The sequence below is a fragment of the Theobroma cacao genome, chromosome 9 (genome assembly GCF_053813885.1).
Source record: "Theobroma cacao isolate CCN51 chromosome 9, ASM5381388v1, whole genome shotgun sequence".
NCBI lineage: Eukaryota > Viridiplantae > Streptophyta > Magnoliopsida > Malvales > Malvaceae > Theobroma > Theobroma cacao.
In genome coordinates this window covers 6,502,495-6,518,216 of record NC_142647.1, presented here as the reverse complement: position 1 = coordinate 6,518,216, position 15,722 = coordinate 6,502,495, and the positions used below count along the sequence as shown (strand labels likewise).

The window sequence follows — 15,722 nt, the reverse complement described above, 5'->3', positions numbered from 1 at the left end:
TAAAGAGGAAAGAAAGAGTATGTTCTGCCTTTGGACTTTAGACAGCTATATATTAGAGTCATTCGGCATGCTACGTGTCATTTGGCATGCTTGACGTGAACACATATGTATTTATATATATATATATATATATAATAGATTATAGATTAGATTATTAATTGAAGCAAAGATGTATGACCCCATTGGCGATTAACCTTCACACCTTCCACAACCTTGCATTACGATGGAAAGGTCAATTGTTTTATCCTGCATGAGTCACCGTATACACCTGAAAAGTCCATTCTAAAATGGAGTATGTTTGGAATTCAGAAGGCAAAAATGCTATTTGTGGCTCAATAATATTGACTAAGGCATTTTCTTTTGGTTCTAAACAATGGAACGGGATGGGAGCCTTCAAACTGATGCAGGTTCAAAGCGAGTGTCTCTCACCAAATGGAGGCCCTTCTGAGATGACTAATGGTCAAATGGGACGCATGGGGCATTGGGGTTAGTTAATGGTAGGCAAAAGTCAACGTCCAGGGTAGTTAAGATTGATTCCACTCCCCCGTGGGATGACCGATGACGGGGTGGGTAAACCGTAGAGGGGCTTTCTTGTAATTCAAGGTTTTAAAATTAATTGGATTAGTTAGTTCAGATTTTATTGACGGTTGGGTAATACTTTTCCACGGGTTGAAAAGGTGTGCCTTGCCTTGTACAGACAATTAAGATTGATTTAACCTTTCTGAGAGCCCGAACCAAAACGTGGCGTCCTTTCAATATAGGTCGGTGACTCAATTGTTATATCATGACCATAACAAGTCGAAGAAGAAAGCAGAAGTAAAACGCCTACCAAACCAAACCATTTTAGAAAAGCATTTGAAATGTAAACAATAAGGTGATGATATTACGTGTAAGTAGTATAAAGATTCATGTAATACTGCTTATTTAGACTATTTTGAGAAATTATGCTTTAAAATTTTTTTGATTTATTCACAAAATTTTAAATAAATATTTTATTTTTTATTATCCTTCATTAAATTTTTATATTTTTATTTTAAATTAAATAATTTATTATGATTAACAATTAACTAACTATTAATAATCAATATACCACTTATAATTTTAGAGGCACGTGGTGTTAACATGGCATTAATATAAAATATTAAAAAATATCACGTGATTATATTATCATGTACATCAATATATCATGTTATTGTCTACTATGATATGTCAACGTATAATATTAGTATACATGATATTGAATAGCAAATGATATTTGGACTAATGCTAATTAGTCAATTATTAATTATAAAAATTTATTTATCTAAAATAAAAATATAATAACTTGGATTAACTATAATAAAAATTTATTAAATTTTTTTGAATAATTTATAAATTTTTTAAATAATATATCTTATTTTGATTCACATATCAAATATTCTTAGGACTTATAATACATATCTCCACCCAATAGGGAGGCCTAAATTTCTCTCTATATAGGAAATTGGTTTAGCTAATAAAATCCAATTTGAAGTTTTTCACTACAATTTGTTTTGTTTGGGTTTAATTTGATTACAACAGTCTTAAAAATGATACATACTTCCAATATTTTCAAATGGCTTTCATGTCAGGCCAAGATGGTGAATAAGGAGGACATGAACAAATATTTTGCAAAAGGCATCTTCAAGTCTTTATCAAAATTAGTATTAAGTGGTCCTCCAAGTGTCGATTTGAGAGACGCTGTGGGACATTTATTTGTGTTATGGAACACATGTTGCTTGTAATATTAGTGCCATATAACGATGCTGCCAAGCCCTTATAGGAGTCTTGTAATATTAGCACAAAGTAATGAATATATATTTTTTGTTGCTGCTTACCCATATAAATAATTTATAATTTATAAATAATTTTACAAATATAAATAGGATTATTATTATTATCTTATACGCAAAATTCATTTTAAGTATTCCTTGTAATGTAGGTTTAATAATTTATGTGTTTACACTCATTTGAGCATGTGGTAAGCATCTAAAACTATTAATGGAATACTTCGAAAACTTTATCCCACCGCAACAAATTTGATTTAGAATTGTAACATTTTTAAAATATGCAATTAAAAACATTTTAATAATATTTTTATATACTTTTTATAGTTATTTTGTAGATCTGACTATACTATATGAATTTTAAATAATATTATAAATAAAATGTAATTATAAGTACAATTGAGAGTTTAAATAACTTTATCTTTTAAAATTTTGTTACATAAAAGATATATTACTAAAAAAAGGTAATTAAAACCAAAATTTAGTTGCAATGCCCCTTATGTATAAGACAATATAATTCATATAAATATTAGTGCTAATCAAATTTAAAAAATTGTACTTACTATTATTTATTCAAAATGTACGGGGAGAGAGTTTTTAAGGCAATGATAGGGAAACATTTTAATTGAAGGTCACACCTTTGCGTGATAGTCACATATGTTGGTTGTTGACAACAACCTATTATTAACAATTACAAACTTTTAATAAAAAAATTATAAATTTAATTGGTAGAGTTTACTCATTGTGGATCACAAGGTTATTAAGTTATTTTGAATCAGTAATGGCAACTTTTAAAATGCAAACTAAGCTTATCTTTAGGTCCATTGATAAAAAAATGTATAAAAATGTTAATTTGATATTCATTTGGAAAAAAGAATAGTAAATATTTCTTTTTATTTGTAGGGCTTGGTCATTGAAAAAAAAAATATTTATAGGGTTGATTTGTGGCCTCTTTGACCTCCAATCTCAATAAAATTTTTGTGATTTTTTTTTAAAATTGTCAAATTGAAATCATAGCTAGAATCAAGCTCTTGCTTTTTAACATTAATAACTTAAATTTAATTATAAGGTAAACAAAATACTTAAAAGGAAAGCAATATTTAATCAAATACTCAAAATCACAATGTTAAATGAAATGATTTCTTGACAAATTATTTTGTCATTAAAGCATTTAATGGGTTTATTTTGATTTTCATACATATATTTTAAAAAGGCAATTAAATCTTTTGGTTTCTTTTTATAAATAGATTATGAAATAATCTCATTAAAAATAATACCAAATTTAATAAAAAAATATTATATGTAATGATTTGAATCATGATATTTATAAAAAAAATATAGTGACTCATGCATGATTGCTTTTCGAATTTAATGAAAAAAAAAAGTAAATTGAATAAAAAATAATTTTTTAAAATAGCAATGAATCTAAAGTTAATTACCCGATTCAAAAAATAATTTCCTTTGTGATTAAAATGTTCCCAAATCCCAATTTGGGATTCAAGAAAGATTAAATCGCCCGTCATCTAATTAAGGCAAGCAAAATCAAATCCATCAACTCTGATTGAATTAGTTTAGAATTTTTTCACATCCCGTGACAAACACGTGAGTTTCCCCGAGAGTTACAGAGTCCAAGAAGTATATGGAAAGTGGTACTTACGCGCATCGGGTGAGTCGTCAGTTTGAACATTGTAAGCAAGTTCCCCTTCGGTCTTCTCCTCCTTATATATACAAGTAACGGCCCCAAGGTCAAAACGGATATGCATTACTAGCGTAGCGCTTCACTGTTGCACCCTGGTTTACGGATTTTTTTTTTTAAAAATCTAACTAAATTCTACAGATTTAGATATCATCGGTTGTTAAGTTTTATAATATTTAAAAAAGGTTTTCTATTTTGTAATAATTGTTTAAGCTCGTTTTTTTATACCTGTTCATTTATTTAATAATATCACTAATTTTAATTTTATAACACATAAATAAATATTTAAATTAAAGAAAAATATAATTGAATATTTTCTAATTATTTCGATTTTCTTTTATTTGTATAAATATTGACTTGAAAAAAATAAAAATATTTCGAACTAAATAATATTTTAAGTTAATCGATTTCTTTTCACGGCTATGTTTTTATTTTTTTTCGTTTAAGATATTATTATTATTATTATCATCATTATAGATATTGTAACCCTAAATCGATATTAACGTGAGTATTAAAAAATTATTAAAGGGTCTAAAATGTACAATTATAACAGAGCACTGAAACGGAAAATCTGAGTAGACCAAAGCAGGGAAATTGACGGAGGGTCCCATTAAATAGGGGCAAAATTGTCCAAAGGTCTCATTAAATCTTGCTAGTAAGACGACAATTAACTGTAAATGAACGAGAACGAACAAAAAGGTTTTCATGTAAGAGGAGGAAGCCTCCCCCCCAATGCTTTTGCGCGTATATATATACATATATAGAGGCTAGAAGAGCGTTTTCGAAGGAGAGGAACCCGGGCGAGAGAGAGGGAGAGAGAGGCTTTGAAAGATGGATAGTCTGAGAAACAGAGGCATGTTTCTGGTGTCAGTATGTGGGGAAGAAGAGATAGAGCATCTGTCAAGAGAAAGTAGTCATTACAGTCTATCGACTGGGATTCTCCCTTCGCTTGGAGCCAGAAGTAACCGTAGAGTTAAGCTCAGGAGATTCATTGTTTCCCCTTATGATCGTCGTTACAGGTGACCAAACAGCTTTTTGTCTTGGTTTTGGACTCTGGGTTCTTCTTCATCTTCATCTTTTTTTTTTTTTTTTTTAATGCTGACTTAAGTGTCTATTGTTAAGGGGTCATAGTCACCAATGTGTATAATAAATTTCGTTTCTTTTCAACGAGGGAATTGGGGAAATCACGGCATTGAATCTTGTGAGCCTTGTTATAGACAAAATAGAAAATTGGCCTTTTTTGTATTTTTTAATGTTAACTTGTGAGTATTTACTTCGGTTCACACTTTTTTTTAAGCAAGAAAAGCAAAGCTAGTTTTCTGTTTACAATATTCCATATGAGGCTGATTTCACATTAAAATGGCATTCTTTGGTATTTAGGATTGCAAATTTTGTTCCTTTCCGGGTTTTTATTTTTTTATTTTTATCTATTTTATTTTCTTTTGGCATTTGACTTTTTGTTGCTGTTTTCTTTTTATCATTATTTTTCTTATTTTTTTGTTGTTATTAGTAGTATTATTTTGTTGCCCTTGTTGGGGTATATGGAAAAGGACTAGTCTGAAATCAGAATCTTTTATGGTGTTCTGGTTAACTGATTGAAAGTGTTACCGGTATTACTTTCACTTTTTTGTTCTGTTCATATGTTTCTTTTAGCCATCACCGCTTTTGTAAGTGTAACTCTTTGAGAATGGTATCTTATTATGACTTTTTTTTTTTTTAAGATCTTCAGGTTGATTCTGTGGTGAATAGCTTTATTATTAAAAAGCAATAAAACAATAATTTCTGTTGAAAAATGTTGTTTGTTCTTTGCATGTATTGTAAGATGATGGATTTGTATTCAAAAAGTGAGTGTTTCTGTTTTGTCGTTTTGAATGTTGTTAGAGTGCGTTTGTTGAATTGTCTTAACTCAGACTAAAGCAGTTCTTTGTTGGAGGCGTGAGAATCCGAGGGTTGACTTCTATGGAAATCAATTTGAAGTTTCTGTAGCATACGTTTTTGCCTTTCCTACCTCTTCCTTCACTGCTGGTTTAAGAATTTCCTTTGTTTTTGTTTTCCAAAAGAATGATATTAATATCATATTGAGGGGCTTGATGTGATGAGATCTTTAGAGACTTTTGACTAGTTCGGTGCCTTGGTTTTTTTTTTTTCTTTTTCTTTTCGGGGGTGGGGTGGTAGTTGTAGCATTTTCCTTTCAGGTTTCAATCACGTGTTCCGTACTTGCAATTTGAGTTGTTTTTGCATTGGTTGATGCCTATAATAGAAGGAACTTCAATGGATTTGAAAGGTTTTATGCAATTCTAAGTCCACAGAAGCAATAAATGTTGACTGAAACTTATATAATTAAATTGATTCATGCAGGGTATGGGAGACTTTTCTGGTTATTTTGGTCGTCTATACGGCTTGGGTATCACCATTTGAATTTGGATTCCTTAAAAAACCAGAGTCACCACTCTCCGTTACTGATAATGTTGTTAATGGATTCTTTGCCCTGGATATTATTCTCACCTTCTTTGTTGCATACCTTGATAAAACTACATATCTACTCATTGATGATCCGAAGAAGATTGCTTGGAAGTATGGCAGTTCATGGTTGGCTTTTGACATTATATCCACAATACCATCCGAACTTGCTCAGAAGATTTCCCCTAAGCCGTTGCGTTCATATGGCTTATTTAATATGCTTCGCCTTTGGCGTCTGCGCAGAGTTAGTGCCTTATTTTCCAGGTACAGAGGCTTTTTCCTTCATTAGCTAGCTTTTTAACTTAATAATGAGATTTGTTTGTTGCCTTCACTTGCAATGTAGTCCCAAGTGTTTCGAGCAAACTATTATTTGGCATGACTAATTTTTGTTTTTTACAGGTTAGAAAAAGACAAGAACTACAACTACTTTTGGGTTCGATGTGCAAAACTTATTTGTGTGAGTACAATAGAAAGGAAATGGGATTATTTACATGGAAATTTTTTCTAGCAATGCAGCATTCATGGAATCTGGATGGTTTTTGTAGGTTACCCTTTTTGCGGTTCATTGTGCTGGATGCTTCTATTATCTTATTGCTGCTCGATATCATGATCCTGGAAGAACATGGATTGGATCATCTTTGGGAGACAATTTCCTTGAACAGAGCTTGTCAATTCGATATGTGACATCAATGTACTGGTCTATCACCACACTGACTACTGTTGGCTATGGGGATTTGCATCCTGTGAATACTAGGGAAATGATATTTGACATTTTCTACATGCTCTTCAACCTTGGATTGACAGCATATTTGATTGGAAACATGACAAACTTGGTTGTCCATGGAACCAGCCGAACCAGAAGATTTGTGAGTTAATTATTATTGTTTATCAGGCTAATCAACTAATTTTGACTTTTTTATTATTATTTTTCTTGTGTGTGTGTGTGGTGGGGGGGGGGGGGGGGGGTGAAGGGGAGTGGTTTCAACTTTGAGTTTCCTTAATTTTACTTTCCATTTTCACCAGTTCAGGATTTATTTTTGATCATCTTTGCTTGCTTGTGTTTCTGACAATCAGAGGGATACCATTCAAGCTGCTTCAAGTTTTGCCCAAAGAAACCAATTGCCAGCTCGCCTACAAGATCAGATGCTTGCACATTTATGTCTGAAGTTCAGGACAGATTCCGAGGGGCTGCAGCAGCAAGAGACTCTAGATTCCCTTCCTAAAGCTATCCGATCAAGCATTTCACACTATCTTTTCTACTCTCTTATGGATAAGGTGTACTTGTTTCATGGTGTATCGAATGACTTGCTTTTTCAGCTGGTAATCCACTATAAACATGCTAAGCTTTCGTATTAAAATTTTTCTTTTCTTTTACCCCTTTTTTTAGCTACGTGGGAACTATATCTTTTCTTTGTGAATAAATGTCTAAGGTCTCAGAGATGAAAGCTGAATATTTTCCTCCCAAAGAAGATGTCATCCTGCAGAATGAAGCACCTACAGATTTCTACATCCTTGTCACTGGTGCTGTGGTAAAACCTTTTTTTTGTGTGCAAAATCCTTGTTTTTCAATTAAATGCTTTACATCAAATTTTTCTATCAAGTTGCTGTTGATTGTTGTTGTGTATGTTGTCTGATTAAATTTAAACTTTTTCTCGAAGTGGTCCCTAATTTTTTCTATTGCTTTCATATAGGATCTATTGGTTCTCAAAAATGGAGCTGAACAGGCAAGTTGTATCACTCAAAACACACCTTATCAATCCAAAATCATGTCTAGGATGCTTAATGAATTAAATGCTAACTGGTTTCAGGTTGTTGGAGAGGCAAAATCAGGTGATCTCTTGGGTGAGATAGGAGTACTTTGTTATAGGCCACAACTCTTTACAGTACGTACAAAACGATTATGCCAACTACTGCGGCTAAACCGTACTACATTCCTGAATATTATTCAGGCCAATGTTGGAGATGGGACCATAATCATGAATAATCTCCTTCAGGTATACATGCTGTACTTGAAGATATAACGTTGTCACTAATAGAATCCATCAAAATCCATTTTAAACTTGTAGTTATTGCAGCCTAGACTGTAATGTATCAATAGATTGCTGCATTATAAATTTGTAGATAGACATTTAAGATGAAATATGCAGAAGAAATCACCCAAAATTGTGAGAATAAATGTTTGCTTATACCGAACTCTTTGAATTCATTTTTGGGGCAGCATTTGAAAGACATGAATGACCCAATTATGGAGGGAGTTTTAATGGAGACAGAGAACATGCTAGCTCGTGGGAGAATGGACCTACCCGTCAATCTTTGCTTTGCCACACTCAGGGGAGATGACTTGTTGTTGCACCAGCTATTGAAAAGGGGCCTTGATCCTAATGAGTCAGACAACAATGGAAGAACAGCTCTGGTTCGTGAAAATTTTTTTAGCTTTAATTTGGTCAATACCCCAGCTTCTTTGGGCGTTGGTGCTAATCCTTAACTTTTTGTGTTTTTGTATAAAATTAGCATATAGCTGCAATGAAAGGAAGTGAGAACTGCGTTCTTCTCTTACTGGATTATGGTGCAGATCCTAACTGTAAAGGTATTCTCCAGGTTATTGTTTAAACCAGTTGATCTTGATTTTGTTTTCCTTTAGGCGATTCTGCATTTTTTGGTTCATTGTTCCTGCAGGTGTCTTTGATTTCATCTATTGTATCTCTGATATTTTAAATGCTCAAGTCTCTCCCATTCCATGGTTCAACTCTTAAAAATTATTGGATAATTCTTTCTTCAGATTTAAATTATCAGATCATCAAATAGGGAAATTTGAACCTTTAAGTTGCCTTTTACGTATTTATAAATATTTCCCAATAGCTACCAAGAATATTGATTTATCTATAAAATATGTTACCACATTTTTTATTTATGCTTTAAACCATTGTGGCTTCCTTTTGTGAAATCATTGCATGCGCGCCAATTATTTGTCAAATTATATTATATTTTGGTATAATTTGGATGAATAACAACATTATTTGTTGACTTCTGCACATGCTAAGGAAAAAAAAATCATATTACCTGTCGAAATAAATAAACATATGCACATACTGATTGGCTTTTGTTAACCCACATTGCTTCTTGTAAAAGAGAAAAGCTCTGCTACTTTGAAACTCTAGTATACTTAATAATTCAAATTTCCTTTTAAGCGGTTGACTTTTCTTCTTTTTGTATGACTCCTTGTTAATATCATTAGCTTTTCTCTCTTTAGATTTTTTTTTTTAATTAGGGGAAAGAGATTTAAACCCTTCTCTTTAGGCAGGGGAATCATGGACCAATTAATGAGCTAAATGCTCGGGTGCTTTTCTCTCTTTAGATTTGCAGATGAAAGTTTGTGAAAATACAGAAGTTTTACTTTGCTGCTAGAGATACATTTTTTTCTCCTCTATTTGCCCTTTTAGTTTCAATATTGAGTAGCATCTCTTTGATATCATCATCAAATTTTTGGTCAATTATTTTCTTAATATGAAGACCAAATCATGCCAATATATTTTTGTTGACCAGCTTATACTCTCATATAGAACTGCTATTTGTATGACTTATGTATCAGATATCCTTCTGTGATAGTTGCTAAAAAAAAATAGTACTCTTTTTGATTTAATAGTTCTGAAATTATTTAAAATGTCTCTGATAAGATGGTTGGCACCCTCTATGATTTAGTTAAACAATTAGCCCTAAAATGTCAAACAAAATTATCTTGACAAGACTTGTTATAGTTGACTTTCCTTTCTTGGTAACATGTCCTGTTTATAAGCCTATGGATGTGTGAATTCATGTTCAATATTTCAAATAATTCTGTAATTATGATGGATTAGCTAAAATAGCTTGAATTATTTGGTCAAAACCTTTAAGATCCTCGTCAAGCATTTTTTTTTAATCCCACAGCAGGAGATGCTTCAAGAAATAATTTGTGGTTCAACTGATTTATTTAATTTTTTATTGTGCAGACTCTGAAGGAATTGTACCACTATGGGAGGCAATGTCAGCTGGCCACAATAAAGCAACCAAACTGCTAAAGGAAAATGGGGCAAACATCAATGCCGGAGATGTAGGTCACTATGCATGCACTGCTGCTGAGCAAAACAACATAGTCTTGCTCAAGGAAATTCTTCGTTATGGGGGAGATGTCACACGTCCTAGGCACAATGGTTACACAGCTCTTCATGTTGCAGTTTGTGAAGGCAACACTGAAATAGTTAAATTCCTTTTGGAGCATGGTGCTGACATTGACAAACCAGATATCCATGGTTGGACCCCAAGGGATCTAGCTGAGCAACAAGGACATGATGAAATAAAGATGATTTTCGAATCAACTAAAGAGATGAAAACTCAAACTATCATGTCTATTCCTGAGAAGCAGGAGACACGCTACCTTGGGAGGTTTACTAGTGAGCCAGTTATCCGTCCTGCAGCCCAGGAAGGTACAGATGGATCCTGGAGCCAATCCCGTCCAAGGCGTAAGACTAGTAATTTCCACAACTCACTATTTGGGATAATGTCAGCTGCACAAAATGGGGAGAAAGATTTACTACTGTCAATTCATCAACCCAATGGTGTCAAGGGTTCTGTTGTTAACTCTGCTAGAGTGGTAATTAGTTGCCCGGAAAAGGGAGAAACCACTGGAAAGCTTGTTGTACTTCCAGGGAGCTTTCAGGAGTTACTCGACATCGGTGCTAAGAAATTTGGGATCTCTGCTGCTAAAGTTTTGAGTAAAGGAGGAGCTGAAATTGATGATATTGAGGTTGTTAGAGACGGTGACCATCTTGTTTTTGTTAGTGATGGTCGAATGCAACACCATACTAACAGCCAAAACCTCCAATGCAATGGCTTTTCTTAGAGCATAGGTGCACCTTTTTAACCCTTTTTTTCTTTTCCTTTTACATTTTCAGGAAATTAAAGTGCCTCACTTAACATCCATTATAAGATCTGGATGGAGGTGGATCCCTATTTTTTAACAATCTTTTTACCCTTTTTTCTTTTTCCTTTTACAATATCAAATCCACAAAAAAAAAAAAGAGGAGAGCTCATCCTTGCTATGTGCATTCAATATGCTTGTACAGGAGTATTTTATTTGTAATTAGTTCCTTATTATTATTATTAATCATTTTTTGTTACCCTTGTTTTTATTTCGATCTAAGAGTGAGGCCTACTACCAGCCCTGCATTGTTAACCACGTAATGAAGATCCCTTAAGAAGAAAAACGATCATCTGTAATCATATACTATTAAATCATTTCAGTTGGTTTAACGAACAAATGATTTTGAAAAAAACAAAGTTAATCAACATTCACTTCTTTTTCTGCACCTCATTCCTGTTTTGGATTTCTTTCTTTGCCTTCCCTTACTACTAAGCACGGACGATGCTTAGCCATTTTTGCACATATCACTATGTCAAATCTTTTGATCACCAATCCAATCATCAGTTTCCATTCTGTTAACTTCAGGTTAACGACTTAATGTTACATTCCATTTTCTGGGTCAACCTCTCCCTGATGAACCTGCAATGTTAGCACAAAAGCCCTTCAAGCTTATGATCTCTGAAGGTGACAGAGAAACAATATTAGATCCATTTGTGAGAGAGATTGCTAAAAATTATCTTTACCTGACCATGCTTATCTTCTCTGAAGCTTCTTGATCTAAGCTTCAACTCTCCTCTGCTAGTGGTCAGCTCATCAAATAGCTCTTGATCGTCCGTTTCTACTTCACTATCTTCATCCCCTGAATGATTTTGCTCCTGCTCCAGTTGATACATGAATCATAAGTTAAACATACCACACTAGCTGTAGCCTACCTCAGTGTATGTTCTTCAAATAACTATTCCTGATATGGTTCAGCTATTCAAAATCATCTCAGCAGTTCTGATTGCTAACTGTTGAAGGAACTAGTGAACTACTACATTTAAGGCAATGATTTCTAAGCCAATCTATGTTCTGCTATGCGCCAAGGCATTTTATATAGTAAATGAGAGACCGTATTGCAAATCATCATCTTAAGCGCCAAATCCTTTTCTTATATTGTTAATTGAAATTAAGAACAAAAATTGAACTACAGGCTCAACTTGCACCAGATGTGCTTACTTTCCAACAGCACCAGGAACCCGTTGGAGATAACCAATTAAACTTTGTGAATGAATAAAAAAGATTGGGAGTTGGCCATTGTCAATACAGTGATATATGCAGTGAGGTTACGTACCTTGAATAAAATGCCATGATTGTGATTATAGGTTCCAGCAGGAATTTCTTCGTACTCAGCTGCATCCAGCTCATGAAGATGAAGTGGTTGAAAAAATTTGGGGAGAATATGCTGTCTTATGCTTATGAGCAGAAAGAAGGGCAAGGGGAATAATATTCCAGCAATCGGTATCCATGTCACCCCAAAACACATCAGAAGATAAACCAGCTGTAGGAGTGTAAATACAGCAATATTTTTGAAAGGCACGGACTCCACAAAACAAGCATGAGCCCCTTCTAAAACCCTGCTCAAAAGAATTCCATATCCGTATGGTACATCAGACTTCAGAGCTTCATTGGGGAATATATAGCCTAACCCCCAGGGAAGACAATTTCATTTTGCTAGGGGATGTTTTCCATAAGTAGAAAGAAGAAATGAAAAACAAGATACTACTAATTGATCAGGGAACCAGATACAGATGTTATCTACATTATATATTGACTTACTTGTACCGCCGGCTAGGAGCAATGACAAGCAGTAACATTCTTTCCCAGAACTGGTTTCCAGGTAGACTGTCAATAGCCATGTATGCAAAATATCCCCAGAGAACTGATGTTGGTATTTTCTTGATTATCGGCATGGCTAGTAATGATACTCCCACTAGAATTGACTGTAATAGATTGGTCACTCTTTGCTCATTAACCCTTACAGGTAGGTGAGCCTCTATATGCTTTTCAGGATCAAATTTACAATCTGTGTTTCCTCCATCCTCAGCTTTGAAAACTGCAGCCTTCAAATCCTTCAAGTCTTGAGCTGCAGAAGGCTGCAACAAATCACCACACATCATTAGGGAATAAATGGTGCTTTTACAGTAAGCAAGCTCATAACCACATGCTATACGTGATCATTATGGTATATCTTAAGGAACCCCAATATGCAAAGAACAAGAGTGCTTACAGCTGAAGTCGAGTCCATTTCTTCAAAAATTTCTTGCATCCTGCCATAAATAATAGATTTGCTAGCTTTTTGTTTCAAGCATTCCTTGGCGCCCTTCACCATTTTCTTTCTAATTATCTGCATTCATAAACCAGATTCTTTAAACTACACCGGTATTATGCTGCCAATACAGATTGCTTTATATTACCTACTAAATCCATTTACCAACCTGTCTTTTGAGAACAGCGAGGCTCTTTGTGTGCATGGGAGATTGTGGGAGTACTCCATTGGAAGGAGGGAGTCCAATCAAACCACAGATCAGAGTCTATACAATAGATTCAAAGCAACACAACAATTGCAAATCAAGAATCATGCTGAAAATTTACCAAGTAATATGACAAAACACAAAAGAATCCAAACATAGGCTTCTGTACCATAATGCCGAGAATGAAAATGTCGTAGTGATAAGCAGATGGCTTCTTGAGATTAAACTCCTTCTGTTGTGCCAATTGTGAAGCAACAGTGTGGTCAAAAAAGTAAAGACCAGCGATCATTATAGCTGGTAAGAAAGCAGTAAATACGTGGAGCGGTGGGACGTTTGCCATATCCTGCAATCCAAATGTGGAAAAAGCAGCATGTTTAAATATGTTTATAGATAACTCATTATGTTAAATATTTTGTTTGTATTGTTTTTTTCTAAATCGAAGCACTACTTATACATTTAAATATCTTGTTATTTTTTATTTTACCTTCATTACTGTCCAGTGGTCCAACGAGGCAGACTCCCAAGGGAGGGGACTAACAAGTCTCCTGGGAACTCCAGAAGGAACTTTGCCAGGAACAATAAATGACATTGCTGACCATGCTACGACCATCAATGGAACACCATAATCCGCAATCAAGCTTCGACACCACCCTACAATTGATGGAAAAGAAACGTCAGATAAGAGTGAGACATTTGCAATGAAGAAATCATCTAATGAAATGATCCCTTCATATATATAACCTGTGCCGTATCGCCATGATCTTGCCCCCCTGCTCTTCAAAGCGGTGATGAGTAGTCCAAACGTAAATATAACACCCAACAGCCCGTTTACGTAAAGCCACTGGAAACCATCTTTTTCTGAGTTTTGATTTTCAGCATCTGGTACTTCAAATTCACTCACAATCCCCTGTGTAGAAACAGAACATTAAGATCAACCGCAATCCCTCAACTAGAAATGACAGAACATATTGCTTCAGCTCTAATTTAAAACTACAAAAAAAATGGGGTACCTTGATGGCCTGTTGAATGAATAGAACAGCAATTAACATGCCAAAAAGCTCCCCAGCAATCCTTGTAAATTTATTGATTATCGTACAAGCATTAAATATTGCAAGAAGAATGAGAAGGAAAGCGGTCCAGACACACACCCTGCAAAAACAAAAAAAAAAAATTCATTATTACAATTTTTTAGAACTTGTAGCAATCGGACTATGAAAAGGGGTTGCTTTCACTTACCATCCAGCCCAAGCCAAGAAGAGTTCTTTGCCAAGATCGTCCCTTCCATTTGCAAAGCTGTATAAATAAGAGTACATTATAACCGTTGGCTCAGCAACTCCTAAAATCAACAGAGGTTGGCCTCCGAAGATAGAGTGTATGATGCCACATATGGCAGTTGAAGCTAGAGTTTCCACAGTGCTCAAGCTTCCATCTGAGAGGAAATAAAAAATGTTATCATTAAAAGATACAACAAAGGAGACCGAGTTTTGGAAGAAAAGAAATATGTCACGAAGACTAACCTGTTTCTCGGTTAAGTTGAGCTCCGAAGGCAATGACGGGAAGAGCAGAAGCGAAGAATACATAAGTAGTTGGTGCCAATATCCTGAAATGAAAGCCATTATCATTGCGTTCGATCGAAAATGTAAAGCCTAATGAAACAGGAAGATGAAGTGAAAACGAAGAAATGAGGAAGCAAACCTGAGGCCCGTACAACGTCCAGCAGCCCAGTCCTGCTTGTAACATGATTTTCTTCCTTTGAAGTCGTGAAGGACCCCTGTGAACGGACTTCTTAGATTATCCATTGCTGGATAATAAGATACAAAAAAGATTATACTTTGCAGTCTCTAAACAATTCTGAGGGGAAAAAACCGAAGGAGGGACGAACTTGAATACATGAAAGGGCCAAAGAACGTAAAAAACCAAAAGAAAAAAGAAATGATGTGCCTGGATATAAATTAAATGGTGATGAAGTTTGGCTGTTTTCAACAACGTGGAAAAACTGTGAAGCTCTTAGCTTGTTGGATTCAAATGTTGATTAAAGAAACAAAATAATAATAATAATAATTAGTATTCTGGTAATTCCGTTGAGGAGGTGAGTTTGAATAACGACGGGAATCAGACGCGGAATTCAGTTCCGTTTGATTTTGCGTCTTACAGTAAAAAAAACATAAATATGGGCCACAACGCTGGTCCCATGTTGTTACGTTCGTTGGGTCATAAAAGGGCATGTTGAATCGAACCAGTTGTGGATTCGAACGGGTGCAAGTCGACCGTAAGACACATAGAGTTAAGTTATTGGTCTGTTTGTTTGGACGCACAACGGGCGGTGCTACCGTTGTTCATGTAATCTTTTT

General features: G+C 34.5%; 2 protein-coding genes across 3 annotated transcripts; one reads left to right on the top strand and one right to left on the bottom strand.

The window, feature by feature from the left end:
• The first annotated feature begins 4,167 nt into the window (after positions 1–4,167).
• On the top strand, positions 4,168–11,126 carry LOC18588697 (potassium channel AKT1-like). Of its 2 annotated transcripts, XM_007013273.3 has the most exons (11): positions 4,168–4,520; positions 5,860–6,225; positions 6,361–6,418; positions 6,507–6,827; positions 7,036–7,281; positions 7,392–7,490; positions 7,653–7,685; positions 7,770–7,955; positions 8,180–8,374; positions 8,473–8,548; positions 9,948–11,126. In XM_007013273.3, the coding sequence occupies exons 1-11, from the start codon at positions 4,333–4,335 to the stop codon at positions 10,835–10,837; spliced, it is 2,658 nt and encodes an 885-aa protein (XP_007013335.3). In that variant the 5' UTR covers positions 4,168–4,332; the 3' UTR covers positions 10,838–11,126. The 2 variants fall into 2 exon arrangements, with proteins under 2 accessions (XP_007013335.3, XP_088665892.1); XM_088809766.1 differs by having other exon boundaries at positions 7,653–7,955.
• An 86-nt stretch (positions 11,127–11,212) lies between these two features.
• On the bottom strand, positions 11,213–15,170 carry LOC18588696 (boron transporter 4-like). Its single transcript, XM_007013272.3, has 13 exons — positions 15,067–15,170; positions 14,889–14,971; positions 14,608–14,800; positions 14,382–14,520; positions 14,113–14,278; positions 13,856–14,022; positions 13,541–13,714; positions 13,336–13,431; positions 13,128–13,244; positions 12,677–12,993; positions 12,192–12,474; positions 11,602–11,733; positions 11,213–11,497 (listed from the first exon to the last, which is right to left on the bottom strand). Exons 1-13 carry the CDS (start codon positions 15,168–15,170, stop codon positions 11,459–11,461), a joined length of 2,010 nt encoding a protein of 669 aa, XP_007013334.3. The 3' UTR covers positions 11,213–11,458.
• Between the last annotated feature and the right edge of the window lie 552 nt (positions 15,171–15,722).